This window comes from Mastigoproctus giganteus, chromosome 5 (genome assembly GCF_048544385.1).
Source record: "Mastigoproctus giganteus isolate SK-2022 chromosome 5, ASM4854438v1, whole genome shotgun sequence".
Lineage (NCBI taxonomy): Eukaryota > Metazoa > Arthropoda > Arachnida > Uropygi > Thelyphonidae > Mastigoproctus > Mastigoproctus giganteus.
The window spans coordinates 208,588,742-208,606,257 of NC_143579.1; the positions used below are offsets into that span (position 1 = coordinate 208,588,742).

General features: G+C 35.5%; 1 protein-coding gene and 1 pseudogene across 1 annotated transcript in view; one reads left to right on the forward strand and one right to left on the reverse strand.

Moving 5' to 3' along the window:
• Positions 1-1,407: 1,407 nt before the first annotated feature.
• On the reverse strand, positions 1,408-6,545 carry LOC150086051 (serine/threonine-protein phosphatase 2A 55 kDa regulatory subunit B beta isoform pseudogene; annotated as a pseudogene).
• Positions 6,546-6,813: 268 nt separating this feature from the next.
• Positions 6,814-17,516, forward strand: part of LOC150086052 (mitochondrial ribonuclease P protein 1 homolog) — a 30,356-nt gene continuing 19,653 nt past the window's right edge. The window contains exon 1 of the mRNA XM_090374783.1: positions 6,814-7,160. Within this exon, the coding sequence (XP_090230909.1) occupies positions 6,814-7,160 (347 nt within the window). The remainder of the gene's footprint in view (positions 7,161-17,516) is intronic.

Here is a 17,516-nt window from a genome sequence, read left to right on the forward strand (position 1 = left end):
GAGCAGCTCGCTCATTTCACTGGCCTGCTAGACAAGATGTCTCCTGGATTCCTGAACAACAAATTATTACCAATCTTCCAGCTCCAAAAACAAAAATGGGACGACAATATAGCTTACCTGAAGTAGTAATATCAACCATCAATAAAAAATTCCAGTCTGTTACAAAGCAGTGATTCAATATCTTCACACTCACTTGCTTATTTCAAATTGTATTGTGCTTTAAATAAATTTTGTTGCAGTTATAACTTCAGAAACCATGATGTTCTGTTCAATAGAACATCATCTTTATGCTTGGAATCCTGAATAAGGACCACTTTTCAGGCTTGGGAACTTGCACTAAAGAAACCCATGCAATTTCTTTTCTTGCCATTTGCAACCCCACTGTAAAAAATACAGATCTTTTTGTGCATTGGCAATATATCCTTTCTCTTTAAACCAAAGGGCAGAGTAATTGCAGAAAATTTTCACTCTTGTAAATGCAATAGTTCTGTCCTTATTGAGATGTGAAACTTCACCATCAAATAAGTATGCAAATATTATGTGGAAAATATAAAATGTTTAAGGCCATTTTTTAGGCCTTAAGTAGCAAGACAACTGAAAAACCATGATTCTTGTTGCTTAAAACCTGCTCTTTCCAATAGTGGCAAAAACGAGAGAATTGAAGGTGTCCTGTCCCACATTAAGACATTTGCCCCTAAAGATAGGTCACATTTAGTTAGGCTGAATTCATGCAGATGTTAAATGGAATGCCCAAAAGAAGAAGGTACCAAAGGTTTTTATCTCAAAGTTATGACTTTCAAAAGTCTTGCTTAAATTTGTCGTGACAAATTTTTTGGTGCCAGTTTTAGACTGCATTGTAAAAAATGTGAAAGTTTTTGAGCCTGGACACCAAAAGTTTTGCATTCTCTGCCAAAAGTTAACTAGGTATACCAAGTTTCAGAGCACTACCTCTCACTGTTGTGCAACATTAACACTTAAAACTTTTAGGCCACTTGACCCAAATCATCCACATTAAAAAGGGAGAGATAACTTGTGGCTCACCCTGTATTTCTGAAATCTATGACCTATTTTGATTTTAGGTAAGCCACTGATTTTTGTAGAAATTTTGAAATTTCTGCAGCTTTATGAAAGATTTCTTCAATAAATATTGTTTCACTAGTGAAAAATAAAATGAATAAGCATAAGTTATTGGTATTTCTGTTAATTCTCTGTTAGCATTATAAATGATTATAATTTAATCACAGTATAAATATAGACAATAGTTATTAACAAGTGTTTTATTGAAAAAGTGTTGCTAAATGAAAAACAACGTATTTACAAATAATTACAAACCATTTGAACATACTTTCAACTTTTCTAACAGTTTAAAACAATATGCGTCCATTTTAATAACATCAAAAATAAATATTATTTGACTGCAGAAATCTCTTGGTCTTCCTTAAAAATGTACAAGGCATCTGTGGCAGCAACAGCAATAATATTTTCACTTGGATGCCACACTGCATTCAAGACCTTTTTGCTGTATCTCAATTTATCAGCAGTAATTGCATTCTTTTTTCTTTTTGTACCTGAATAAATATTTTTTGATTCTAATAGCGCTCCTGATTTGGCAACATCTTTGCTTGCTTCATAGGTCACATCTTGTTTTGTATTTCGATCATATATGCGAAAAAAGTTATTGTAAGACCCACCAATAATGTACCTCTCACAGGAACTCCAACAACAGCTGAATCTGTCAAGCATGTATTCACTGTAGTACAAACTATACAATTTAGACTGTAGAAAATTGTGAATAGGAAAACTTTCTATAGGCCTGGTATCCATGTTTAAGTCCCACACTTTCACATTTAAAAAATCTCTCGAAATTAAGTATCGCCCACATTTATTAAATTTCATGTCAGATATGCTATAAGCTGCTTCAGCTAAAATCAGGTCTGTGGTTTCTTCATAACGAAAAAGTTTGCAATGTTGATCACAAAGAGCTGCAACCCTCATATCACAGAGCTTTATTGATCCATTACTACTCCCATACACAAATATATTACACTGCGTTGGATGAAATTCAGCAGCTGTGATGACCTCTGTTAGATCATTCATATTTTCAGGCTTGGTGTCAACAATATTGAAAACTTTTTGGCTGTGCTCAACATTCCATAAATTAATCTGCAGATCATCTGCAGATAGAAATGTTTCTTGGTCACTGTTAAGTGACAAGGAATTAATTTTGTAGCCATGAACACTTGGATAAGAACATTTTTCTTTAACTTTTACTACAGTATCTGAAGGTTTTGTGACTGGCACTTTAAGAGTAGTAATGGCAGCAGGATTTCTTAACTGTCCAAATTCATCCTTCAGGTTCTGGCCATGAATTTCTTTATCCTGTTCTATTATCTTCCAGAGCTTTATTGTTTTGTCATTTGCTGACATAAGAAAATAAGCAGAATTGATTCTGTTCAGCCATTTAACTTTATTAATTCGTTTATCAATATCTGTACTTGTCAAGGGATCAAAATGATTTTCATGGCTTTGAAAAGTTGAATAAATTTTATATAATTTGTCATATGACGGAACCTCCTTTGGAAGTAGAGATCTTTGTAAAATAACAACCCTTCCTGATTCATCACCTACTGCTATAAGATTTCCACCAGAATTGAACTCTACACAAGAAATGACGTTCTGAGAATGATCAAAACCTAATTCATCTCCTTTTACTTGGCAAAAATGCCATCGAATATCATTCCCTGAAAATAAATAAAGTAGTATAGCTTTTAGACAGATAATTTTTCACTACTATTGGAAGCCAATAAGCATATTAACTGATGAAAACACTCTAAAATACTATGCACATTTATTTTACAAGGTGATTTTTTTTTTATTCAACATAATTTCTTTTCTTGCAGCATTTTGCAAGCTTAAAATTTTTCTTACCAAAATTCATTACTCTAGAGCAGCAGTTCCCAACCATTTTTGATTTGCGAACCCCTTTAAATATAATATTTTTAACACGAACCACTAAGCCTATATTCTTTGAAATCATATTTCTGAATTTTTATTATAAAATATTTCCAGTACTATGTTTTTATAAGCAACATTGCATAATAATAAAAATTATTAATAAGTATTATTTATACTTTGTAAAACAGTTATTAGTAAGTCAAACTAGATTTTGAACAGGCTAAGGGTAGAAAACTTGCTTTTAGTCCAAATGGTAGCTGAGCATTCTGGTCTCTTGCCAAAGCTATTGGCAGCAATTTTTGCCCACATCTGTTCCCACCTCTGACAAAACCCGATGGTTCTGTTGCCACATCAGCCAAAGATAAAGCTGACCTGCTAGTATCCTATTTTTATTCCAACTCATGTATTGATGATCTTGGTAAATCACCTCAAACCATTTCTCTTGACATTTCAAAGGCTTTTGGTCGTGTTTGGCATAAAGGTCTTCTAAATAAGCTTCCATCCTATGATTTTCCAGCTGTTCTTTGTAACGGGGTATCCAGTTTTCTCTCTAACCGCTCACTGCAGGTGATGGTAGATGGCTCTGTCTTCTAACTTGTCCACTAATGCTGGTGTTCCCCAAGGTTCAGTTCTTTCTCCCACTCTTTTCCTTTTGTATATTAATGACCTTCTTCCATTGACTAGAAATCCTATCCATTAGTTTTTCTGATGATAGCACATTGTATTCCACTTTCCAGTTTGAGAAACCTTGCCCTGCTCAAACAGCTTTAACTTCTCGAGTATCCACTGCCAAATTCTTAAATGCTGATCTCCAGATAATTCTTGGGTGGGGCAAAGATAACTTAATTTCAATCCTTCTAAAACTTAGTCCTGTCATATCTCATAAAAAGGATTCTTTCTGCTCCTATGCTTATCTTTGATGATGCTCCGATTTCTAGGCAAGATCTTGGGGATTACCCTGACTTTAATCTCTCTTGGCATGAAGCACATTACAAACATTGCTTCCTCTGCATCAATAAACTAGGTGTTACTTTTCTTCTAAACAGTTGTTGACTCTGTAGAAATCACAAATCCACCCTACCATGGAATACTGTTCCCACATCTGGGGCGGTGTCCCCAAAACCTCTCTCAGGCTTCTAGATTTCATTCAAAAGAGGGCAGTAAGGCTAATTGATGTGTCTCTCTCTCTAACAGTCTCTCCGCTCTCTGTCTCATAGACTTTCTGTTTCTGTTGCATGTCTTTTCTATAGATACTTGCATGGCACTGTTCTTCTGAATTGGCTTCTGTAATTCCTGCTCTCTCTTTTAAAGCAGTCCGAACATGTGGCGCAACCAGTCAACATCAGTTTGCTGTCTATGTTTTGTGTTTGAAAGTTAAAACTCACAAAACCAACTTTTCTTCTTCCTCATTTATTCATTAAACTTCTGTTTTCTGGAACCACCTTCCTTCATACGTATTTCCTGAAAATTACAATCTACTGAAGTTCAAGTTTAATGTCAACAAGTATTTTCTTTCAACTCGTTCGCGATACTAAGAACTATATGTTCTAAAAAAAAAAAAAAAAAGTACCTGTACATAACAATGATCCTTGAGAATGAAAAAATTTTTTAGTATTGAAAACATTTATTTAACATGATATACTGTAAGATAGTAAGTAAAGTAATCATAAGGAATTATGGGGGATGTGGTGTCTTTCTTTGGCAATTTTTACTTTTTATTTTACTTTGTTTATTACTAGTTATATTTTGTAGTTTACAATAATATACCTATGTAAATCTAAGCAGACACCATTACAGAATTTTTATTGCGAACCCCCTGGAACAGTTCAGTAAACCCCCAGGGGTTCGCGAACCACTGCTCTAGAGTAAGGTTGGAGATTTGGTTGGCAACACTGAATAACTGCATTACAAAATGCAGGAGCTGTCCTGGAATTCAAACTTTTGACAGCAGGGTGGTTGCCAACTATTACTGTGAGGTGTATGTCAAAAGACTGGAGTGCCTTCCGATGTCATCTGGTTTAAACCCATGTGATTTTTATATCTGGTGTTATCCCAAAGATATTTTAGAAGAATCTAAAAATCATTCCTGTGTTCAAGGAAACACTAGAGCATGTTCTCCCCAACTTCACACTCTGATTGTGGCACATTATTGATTAATGTGGGTGGGGAAGACTGAACATGTGGCAGGAATTTCCCAATGCTGCTAAATATAGGGAAAATGTTAGTTTCTGTTTCTAAGCAGTAAACAAACATCTATAACTCTGTAATGGATTCACATATTTTTTTTGTTATCTGACAGAGTCACCTTAGACTTCTGTGGGCTGTAGAGACCTCCAGTTAATCAGGTGAATAAAAATGGCATGATGACTTAAAAAACATAACAATAATAATAATAAAAAATAAATAAATAAATAAAAAAAAAAAAACCACCCTGTACAATCTTTATTACTGATTAAACAAAGTTTAAGGAGAAATTCCTATTTCTTTTTCACACAGACAGAACTATGATATGCATATATGGAATTCAAACATCAAATTTTACTTCATAAATAAATACAGCAAACTCCTGATTATCTGGGATGGACGAGAAACAAATTTTCACAGATAATCCATTTAATGAAAGAAAACCTCAAATGTGACAAGATGTAATTTTTTTTTAAAAGTATACTGTATACATATTGTTAAAGAATATGACGAGAAAAATTACATGCAATTTAATACCAAAATATATTTTGAAAAAGGAAAACAACGAAGTTCACTTTTTCTTTACCTTCCTGTGAATGGTACCATATAAATTTCGAAGCTTCATCTTGATGGAAAGAACAGCATCGTCTTGTTGTTCTGTGTAGTTGAATAGATACTCATTAAAATTAACACTATTCTTTAGCAGCTTTTTCATGTTTACTGATAAGCTGAAGTTTTTGTTCAAAGAAAGAAAGAAAGAACGAACATTTTTCTATTTTAATACAATGCCCACACATGGATACAAATGGAGAAAAAAAAAAAAAAAAACCCCTCAGAGAAGAATATTAAAATTAACCAAAATGTAAACAAACATCTATAACTCTGTAATGGATTCACATATTTTTTTTGTTATCTGACAGAGTCACCTTAGACTTCTGTGGGCTGTAGAGACCTCCAGTTAATCCGCAACCTGGATAATCTGTCCCCAGCTAATTAAAATATACAGGGTGTCCAGAAAAAATGTATACACACTTTATCAGCCCATAACTCGGTAACCTTTTTTTTTTTTAATGGTTGCAAGTTGGTGGTAATAATGGAGAAGACCAGATTTACATTTGAACAGCAGAAATTTGATTTGAAGTGGTATTGGAAGTCAGAAAATATCAATGAAGTCCAGAGATAGTTTAGGAGTGAATACCACGCTGAACCATTAAAGCATCTTACAATTTTGCTTATTCCTGATAAGTGGATGGCACTTTGTAAAATGTACACAGGTAACGATCAGGAAGACCTTGCACAACCACGAGATCACAAGAGGTGCTGAAATTTTTCTGACAAACACCAAGGAAATCTGTCTGACAAGCTGCTCGTGAAACAACAATCCCCAAATCCAGTGTGCATAACATTTTAAAGTGTGCAAAATGGAAAAGTTATTGTTATTGGATTGTTAGTGCAGGCCCTGAACAAAGATGATCCTAACTGTAGGGATGAATTTTCCCCAAGTACTTTTTAAGAAAATCTGCAGAGGGCACTCTGTTTGCCAATAAGATAGTTTGGAGTGATGCGGCAACATTCATGTTGAATGGTACAATTAATTGCCACAATCATCCATGCTGAGCAACCGAGAATCCACATGTTACTGAGAAAACATCTGAATTTACTGGGCATTACAGTATGGTATGTGCATTATCATCTTTGGATTTGATTGGACCATCCTTTTTTGATGCAACTGTTATTGGTGCCGTTTACCTCAACTTGCTTCAAGAATCACTCGTCCCACACATTCGTGGGCTATTTGAGGATGAGGAATTTGATTTTCAACACGATGGGGCACCTCCCCACATTCATCACAATGTTAGGGCTTATCTGGATGAAACTTTCCCAAACAGATGGATTGGACGAAAAGGCAGTGTTGAGTTCCTTCTGCATTCGCCAGATCTAATAACATTGGATTCTTATTTATGGGGATACCTCAAAGATAAAGTTTATGCCATAAAACCAGCAACAATTGCTGAATTACAGTAAGCTATTGAAGCAGAATGTGCAGCAATATCAAGAGATATCTTAGGTATTGTATGTAATTCAGTTTCTTGACGATGTCAACAATACCTGGATGAGAATGGAGGGCAATTTGAATACTTGCATTAATGCATATTTTTTTCTCACATTTTTTCTTCATTATAAAATTAAATTTAGGAAAATAAACATACAAGTTATTAACAATCAGTGTGCATACATTTTTTCTGGACACCTTGTACTCTAAAATAAAAATACTTTTATGATAGAAAAGTTTATTAGGACTTATCTATAGAGGATGAAGTTTGCCACAAATAGCTAGAATATTAACACAGTGTGTATCCTATTTAATGCTAATGACAAGCTTATACATCACATGGAATACATTCTTGTGAGTCATGTTCTGTGATTTGGAAGGGATGGTCAAAAAAGTATTTACCCTCACTTACAAATATTTGATTTAAGGAGCTGAAACTTGGCTGGCAATTTCATCCTTTTCTACATATCTACTTTCTAGAGCTACACATTTTTCTCATCTGTAGATAAGCTCTTTCAGGCCTCTTGAACAGAGCTCCTTACTTTGAGCAGAAACCAAGCTTCCTCTTCATTAATTACTTCCTTATCGGTTTGAAATCAGCAGCCCCATAATGGTTTCTCATTTTATGAAAGAGTAAGAAGTCTGAAGGTGAGAAGTCAGAAGAATAAGGTGGGTACTGCAGATTTTCAAAGCCACACTTTATAATAAAGCCCACTGTGGGAGCAGCCTTGTGAACAGGAGCACAGGTGCTTAAGAGGTGGCCACCTAGGATGATACCTTTAAAGTCCCAAAAGAATGATAACCTGACTTTGTTGTCAGACAACTGAACCTTGGCTTGGGGGTGGGGTTTGAAGATGTTTCCATTGTTTGCTCATCTGTTTTATTTCTGGGTCGTATCCGGCATTTATCTATCATCACAATTTGGTCAACAAATTCCTCGACATTCTCTCCAAAAATTGTGAATAACACTCTTTCCTGGAGAGTTTTTAAGGAGGTATCAACAATCATGGAACCCATTGGGGGGCAACGCTAGACACGTGCAGGAACTCATGCATTGTTGTGCAAACAGAACCCATAGATAATATTCACTTCATTTACTATAACATTTATGATAACCGATCTGTCAAGGAGTAGCTGTTCTACTTGAGCACAATGGTAGTATCTGTGGCTGAGATGGGCTTTCTTTCTGTCAGGTGATTGTACATACCTGAACTGTCTTTTCCATTTTTTTCACAATCTTATATGATGCTCAACCCTCCCATATACAGCTTTAATTTCCTCATGGAGTATGTGTTTTGCTTAATTTGCCTTGCAAATAAAGAAATTTTATAATAGATTGAACTTCAACCTTCTCTAGCATACTGTCTCTTGCTGTATTCATGGCTCTAGTTCAGCAACCGACATGCAAGCATGTGTGTGCACATGCACATCTTTAATTCAAATATTTCTATTTGAGGGTAAATACTTATTTATTCTTTTTTGTATACAGTACATTGTACTCTCCCATATTGAAATTCAGCATTGCTTATGTCTGAGATTATGGTCCATTTCTCTCAACACGAGTCGTTGAGGAGGGTTCCATTCTGCAGTAGACTGATAATGGCTGCAGTTTACCTTTTTTTTTTTTTTTTTTTTTTTATGTCTGAGTGATACCATGTCTCTGATATCCCCACAATGATGCATTTGGTGACTTAATCATTAGTTCAGAACTTTTAGTTCCTTCCAAATCACAGGAATTGCAAACGGCACATGAAGGTGAAATCCATTTAACCATGCAGTAAGTAATTTAACATAAATTTTACAGCAGAAATGAGGGGCCCAAAATTTATCTTGATCACCCACTTTACATCTGAGATAAAGTCTGCAAGTTTTTTTTTTTTTTTTTTTTTTAACTAGTAGAGTGAAGTTTCGCCTATGTGATTTAAAATTTAGATCGCCATATATATATATATATATATATATATATATATATATATATATATATATATATAAAAATGTGGATGTTTGATACACTTACATGGCATCTTAGGTTGCATATGCACAGAACCATTATAAACTGTAGCACAACCCTTTCCACACATTCATTCATTTTGAAAAACCACACTAAAAAGTTTATGCAAAAAATGTGTGATAAGAGAAGTTCTGTTTGCATTTTTGGATCACAACCAATAATGAGAGAAACAGAGAGTGGTAATCAATGGACACTGCTCTTCGCAGGCTAAGGTTATTAGTGGTGTTCCCCAAGGTTTGGTGTTGGGCCCATTGTTGTTTTGTATATTTATCAGTTATATTGATGAAGGTATATCAAACTTAATGTCAAAGTTTACAGATGATACAAAGGTTGGCAGAGCTGTTAACAACAGTATGCTGCTGCTGCAACAGGATCTGCAGAAGTTGGGCAGATGGGCTGAGAAGTGGCAACAGAAGTTTAACCTTGACAAATGCAAAGTACTTTTGGTAGCAGTGGGTAGCAGTAACCCCAGAGAAATGTACCAACAGGATGGTGTTACACCCAGGGTAGTGGAAAATGAAAGTGCAGTCAGATGTGAAGTTTTCTGAGCAGTGCAGGCAGCCAGCCAGAGTAGGTCATGGGGTCTTGTCAATGATATATGGGAATTTTGCAAGCAGGGATAAGGAGGTGATTATTCACTTGTATAAGGCAATGGTCAAACCACACCTTGAGTACTGTGTACAGATGTGGAAGCCTCATTTTAGGAAGGATGTAGAGTTGCTAGAACAAGTACAAAGAAGGGCAACAAGACTGGTGAGGGGAACAAAGGGGTGCTCTTATGAAGACTTAGGGTCTGCAAATTGCAGCATCTGGAGACTAGGCACCTGTGAGGTGATCTGATTGAGGTGTATAAGGTCTCGAATGGATTGAGCAGGCTCAATGCTGATGGGATTCTTCCTCTTGCTCAGATTATGAACCTGAGGGGGCATAAACTGAAATTGAGGAAAGACAGTTGTAGAATAGATGTGCAGAAATTTGCCTTTAGCCAACGGGTGGTCGATTGCTGGAACAAACTTCCATCTGTCGTAGAAGTTGACAGCTTAAATAAATTCAAAACAGTTTTTTAGACAAACATTTGGAACGAATGGATGGATGAAATGGGAAGATTTTTTTGGCTGATGCTGTATAAGCTTGCTTTCTTGAATCATATGCCTCTATTAATGCTAATGACCATAACCAAGTCCTGCATACAACTGAGAGAACAGTTTACTTTGCAGGAGTAAGCAATATCATGTCAGGTAATAACTCGTTTGAAAGACAGTTTGCTACTAATATAGTTTCACAGAAGGTTTGAACATGCCTCAACCTGTTAGACCACACAGCACAACTCTTTCCATGCATTCATTCATTTTGTAAAACCACACTATTACTGTATTACTTACATCAAAATTGTGTGTGATAAGAGAAATTCTGTTTCCATTTTTTGATTCAGCAACACAAAATAATAATTAGCAAGAAATATTCAAGTGACAAAAGGTGTGTTGACTAATACTATCAGAGGGAATGGAAAGATGAGGTGGTGTGGTTTTTTAGATGATGCTGTATAAGCTAGCTTATACAGCATTTATCACTAATAATAGTACTTAATACATATCAATCTTAGGCATAGACAAGTGTTTCCTGAATTACCAAGAACTGACCAAAAACTGATTTTTGGTTATGGAACTAGCCTGACTCTTATATACATAGAGGTATCTAACACCTTTGTCAATGTTGAAGGATGCAAGGAAGCAGACTTTTTCTGCATCTGTCAAAAAAAAAAAAAAAAAAAAAAGAAAGAAAAAACTAGTCTATCATACTTTCTTCCATTACCAAAAAGTTCCCATACAATTCTGCTTTGAACTTTACCAAATATTTGCTCTGCATTGGCTTCCTAACATTGTCTACAAAACATTGTCCAAAGATTAACCTGATGAAATCCAGCTTTCTGTTACTCCCAAAGATTTTATTTTGTAATCTAATCCCCAATTCTTGTTTCCCCTGTCAGTGACAATACAACTTTTGCAAAATTTACATTACTGATCCCCTTCAGGGACTTGTACATTTTGATAAAATTTCCTCCTTAATGTCTAGTTGCCAAGCTTTACTTTTCATGCCTTTTCAGCCATTCTTCATATGGACATTACTTAGCACTCTCACCAATCTGCTCACTCTCCTTTGAACCATCTGTAGAAATTTTTTTTATTTTTTTTAAAGTGCAACATCTGAATACAATATTTCAAATGCAGTTTCACTGCCATCTCATACAGAGGAACAATAATTATCTTTTTTCATTACTTGCAAAGATCCTATATATCATAGGCACAACACCATGTACCTTCCTAGCCATCTGTTTACACTGTAGGACAAATTTAATATCTGACGGCTGACTGTATCCCAGGTTTTTTAGTTGCATTTTCAGACCATATATGTAACCAGTCCAAGTCATTTTGTAGCAAGATGGCCTGGTTCTGGTTGTTAATCATAAGCAAACCTTGACAAGCTCCTCTTTCACTGTCAGAAAAAAGGAAGGGGGACTCCAGCCTGCTACCCAAGGCACATTACTTGCTGTGCTAGTCTATCCTAAAGAAAGTTCATTTATGACTACCCTCTATCTTTTTTCCAGCCCTGATCCAAGGAAGGTTCTTATGAATAATCCCAATTTATTCCAGTTTGTATATAAGGAGCATTTTAAAAGTTTGTATCCTGGGTATGAAAGGGTAGTGTAGCGTTAAAAATTTTTGTACTTAATGTACAACACTTCAAATAGTAAGCCAGCAAGTTTCATGCAGTTTCAATAATGTCTTTTTTAAATTTAAGATCCTGAAGCCAACAAAGTTATGCAAACAAGAAAAGGTGAACAAAATCATCCAATGCACTCATCCAATATTTGGGGGAGGGAATGACTAATGCTAAAGGCAATTCACAAGGATATGGTAACAGCACTGGGGAGGATGCTCCTTCCTATTCTGGAAGATGACTTGCACTGTGGAAAACCTTCAACATCAATCACTCCAGAAGTTTTTGCCAGTGTGCATGATCTGGTGATCAATGAGTGACAGTTTGGTACATTGCCAGCATCTTAGCCAGGTGGCAGGAGCAGCAGTGCGTAGCACACGCTTCTTGATTAGACCGGGGTTCGAGCCCATGACCACCAAATACAAAGGATGTGCACCACATAATAATACAGGTTCTTGCAATGAAAAAGGTGTCAGCACGATGGGTCCCAAAGTTGTTGACAACAGATAAAAATAAGAGTTGTCAAGTGAATACGGCATTGTTTTCAAACAGATCCAGCAAATTTTCTTGCAAGGTTTGTGACCACGGATGGGATGTGGGTGCATCACTTTCAGCCAGAGACAAAGAAGCAGTCAAAACAGTAGAACACTCCTTCAAAGAAAGCCAAGTCAATTCCTTCAGCCTGAAAGATGATAGCACTGGCTTTTTTGGGATGCTGATGGATTACCTTCAGAAAAGCAAGACAGTCACAGCATATTACGTAGACCTTGTGAGGCATTTGCTTGAAAACAAAGGCAAATGCCAAGGAAAGCCCAGCAAAGGAACCTTGCACCACCAGACAACGTGTCTGCTAACAAGTCTGTCATTACCATGGCTGCACGAGTACAGCTTTGAAATCTTGGACCATCCCCCATATTCACCATTGGACTTTCACCTATTTCCTAATTTGAAAAAATACCTGACTTGCACATCCATTTTCCTACAAACAGTGATATCACTATTGCATGGATGCATTCCTGGAGGCTCAAGAGAAAACTTTCTTCAAAGCATTGCAGCATTAGTGGCAAAGGTGTACTGACTCCAAAGGGGACTATATTGAAAAGTAACACTCCTCAAGTAAACCCTTCATACTCAGGCCATGAACTTTTCAAATGTCCTCATAACAGCCTTTCATGTGAAACTGTATTAAAACACCTGCTAAAGCCAAGGCCAAAGTTGTTTCTTGACAACTGTTTTATGACTTTGTCATAATAATAAAGAAAACATTCTTACCGAGATGGTCTTATATTGTATCTTTGAGTGCAGACTCCGTGATTTTATCCACCACTGAAGTCAGACCTACTAGTCCATAGTTGTCTGTCACCTCACTTTGAAAAGGTGAAGTGATAGACAACTATAGACCAAACTGATAGACAAATATAGACCAAACTATAGACCAAAGGATGCATGAACCAAAGGACCAAAGCAAAGGATGTCTATAGTTGTCTATCACTTCACGAAGTGATAGACAACTATAGACTTGTAGATATGACCATTCCTAAGGGCATCTATTTCGTAATATCATAAACCATAAAACATTCCTAATGGACATGTGAATGGACTAATTCACATGTAGCTGCATTTAGAATAACAGAATGTATACTATTCAACTCTGAATTCCTTAACTTGTCTTCGCCCAGCCTCAGCAGTATTTCTCAATAGACTTCTGAGATTGTTAAATCACTTATTTTTAAAGCAGTCTTCCTTCTAAGTGTTCCCTTGTGGTTCTAATGTTCTTTCAACTCTAAATATCATTGCAAAGTATCTATTCAACTCATACTGGTGCCACTTCGGCTGGGCTTTATCAGAAACTTCACTTTAATCAGGTAAGGGGACTATCCGATTTACTACTTTCTTTTATGTATTTACATACAAGTAAAATTTGTTGTCCTCATTCTTAGTTCTCTTAGTTCTCCTTATACACAGCTTTTGCTTATCTTACCCCATCGGTGGTTTTGTTACATATAAGAATATACTTATATAAATCACAGTGTTACAATAGTCTGTTACTGTTCCATGCCTTTTCTTTTGCTTAGTTAAATCTGTAATATATCGTGTTGTCCATTTTGGCACCTTTCTTTGCACAATATTTCCACTGGAAAGAATGTATTTTGTAGCATCCAGGATAAAATCCTTGAACACTTCCAATAGCAATATTTACAACAGATATTTTTCTGCTGCAAGTGGAGAACACTGCATCAACACTCACTACTAGAATGTGAACTACACATTGAGCAGTTGCTACTGTAAATTTGTTATAAGCCATGTCTCAGTGATGTCACTTTGTGCATCAGCAACACCTTTGTTGATATCTGGAACTAAATAAATTTTTGATTCCATAAAAAAATCTAACTTGTAGAATGTTACTGTAAAAACTGCATTCCTCTGTGAGCAATAGTTCTCATGTCATTAATTAAATTTTTTTCCAGAATTTTTGAATGTCATATGTATCAGAATACCTCAAGGAATTCGTTTTAATATAAACTCCAATTCTTTTTATCCACTGATCTGGCGTTCTTTAACCATAACACTGTCAAATGACAAAACTTGTGTTGATTACAGTATAAGAGAGAATGAGATCCTTTGTGTGGAAAGAATAAATATCATCGTTATATAAACTGCATCAGTTATGGTGCTAATAACATACTTTCGTTACAGAACCATTTGGACACAACAAACGCCAGTACCATTCATTCAAATACTGTAGTCCCTTTCTTATAAAGCCACGAGCATAACATCCGGATATAATCAAATCCTATGAACTCTAATTTTAGGATCCTAAGAGCGATTCGATTACATATATAGCATAGATAATCACAGAAATATAATTTTAGAGAAATTAAACTAAATAAATTATATAGCTTCTTCGTGTAATTTATTTATTTACAGTAAATAAATAGACGAGTCGCTATAAGTAGGCAAAATCTTTTTGATGTTTAAGTAGCATTTCCCACTAATCCTTTCATTAAAAAAACAAAAAAAAAAAAAAAAATGAATAAGTAGAAATTACATTCCTTGAAAAGTCACAACCGTTTTATAATCAAGATAAGATGCCAATAAGAAACGTAAAATCCTATTCCACTGTTTGTTTCATTACACTCTTAATTCTATCATAAACATACTGCAGCACGAAAGCCCGATTTGTTTCATATAAACAATTCTGCTAATTCAAAACCACGTGTGAACAATTCAGCAGCCATCTCACGAAATAAATATAAAACACAGAAGAAAAAGTGGAACGATATAAAAAAAAACAAAAAAAAAAAAATTATAACTGACGGATATATAAAACAAAATAAATACATTACCCATCTTCTTTTTTGTGCAAAAGCGATCTTTCAATACCAGTTCCCTCATGATGTGGCTGACCAGTTATTCACACACAATACCTGAAATCAAACTTATTAATCATGCAGTACTGTGTCTCGCGTACGCAGAGAAATATATCGTGTATAGGAGTTTAAATCAACCCTTCTATAAAACAACAACAAACGAGCTGGACAAATAACTAACACGCACGTGCTTAACAAAAGTCCATAGACAAATCTCGACTACTGGACACATGTTCCTACATGAACTTAAAGTTTACCGGGATTCGGAGAATTTCGTTTCCACCTACCAATAGAATAGACCGTACTGCGCATACTCACACCTACTTAGTGTCAGGTTTTTTTTTTTTTTTTTGTTTTTTTTAATAATAAAAAATAAATAATAAAGTAATAGTAAAAATATTTTCGGAGATTATTATGTAAGTACATCAATTTGAGCTAGCAAACATATATATTAAATATTATTTGTTTTATTATTTTTTCATATTCATTTCTCGCTTTCAGTGGTTAAAGGCACAGTTCACGTGAGAAAAGTTTCTCTTCGTGTTTAAAAATTATTTAAATCCATTTTCGAGTCGGTAACACAAATTACTAAAGCTTGTTGAAGATCTGCTAATGTCAACTATCAAAAAATGTTTGCATAAAAATAATAATTTAAAATAAAGTATGGTTCACTTCACAACGTTATCTATATAAAAAATAAATTAATTCATATTATTATTATTATTAGCCATAAGGTGCAAGAAAGCATGAGGCTTATGCTGCACCAGCCAAAAAAAAAAAAAAAAATCCCGTGTTATCCTGAGAGAGAGAGAGAGAGTCAGAAGTAGAAGGGAATCACCAAGAAAACAAGAAAGAGAAGAATGATGATATCCAGCACAGGACCCTGGGTTTGCCAAGCCCATACTCACTAGACGTGAGCCCCTAGGGTAATTGCAGTGTTTTCAATATTAAAATCCAGACTAAGAATGGTATTGCATTTTAATCAGTGTCAAGAATGTTTTAATATTCAGACAGAATTTAGATGGAGAAAATAAATAAATTAACAAACTCTGTCGCTTTTTACAGCTCACTCTTGTGGTTTTTAGTTAGTTAACTTGCCTATTAAGCGATTTCGTCAACTGTTTATTGAAGGTGAAATTCCAAAAGTTTACGGGGACCTTGGGAGTAATAGGGAGCCCACTGTTTATTCTGTGTAATAGGCAGCCATTGTAGGATACCTGAAAAATGTAAATCAGAATATCGTATATGAATGATAGATGAATAATTAGGTCAGGTATATTTGGGCAGAACCGGCTTGGACAGTGAGGCAAGATGCAAATTGTGTCCTCAGCATAGCATTTTAAAAAATAGCAAATTTGGCGGTGATTAAAAAAATATTAAAAATTAAATATAAACACAGATATTTTTTTCTGATTGGGACCGGGTGCAGTTGAATTCTTCCTCGCCATTCATTTGCTCCCTATAACCTGAGAATATCTTTCCTGTAGGCAATGATGGATTTAGGTAGTCTAGTGTTTTCGAGTGTCTGCGTGGGTAGCATTGTCACCATCCTCCTCACACCAGGTGAAAAATGATTGGGTTCGATTCCAATTGAAGACGTGAGGAAAGTTTATAGGCTTTTTGCATTCTTTGTCTGAGTTAGTGGTTTAAATAGATAGTAAGGTTCTCCCCCCCCCCCGGAAAAACTGGGGGTTTTCGTCCAGTAAAGCAAGCAAATCGACCAGAGAATATACACAGTTTGTAGACATAATACACAATGCACGGCAGATAAATTTAATTATTCGGTGGCCTTAAAATGATAGTTTAAATAATAGTTTCCAGTGAGTTCCATCCGAGTAGGATAGCTTGCGATCGTTGTGTGTGTCTGCGTTAGGCTACTTGTGCTTAAAATATTACTGTGTTTAGGTGAATCACTATGGGTACTAAATAAAGTGCATCTACTGACTAACAAAAGCCTAAAAGGGTCAGGAAAGTGATGGCTTTGAACGAGAAAGTGCGGAATCTAGATAAATGTCGAGAAGGGCTAACATACGAGGCCGTAACCCGAATGTTTGGTATTAACGAAAGAACACAAGAAATTGAGATCAGAGGGGCAGTGCAGACTGGTGGAAGTCTTACTGCTAAATATGCTGGTTATGTACTTCATAAATTGACGTTAAAAATAGTGAACACACTGTTCATACGAGTCGAAGACCAGAACAAGAAAAGCTTCTCTGTGAACATT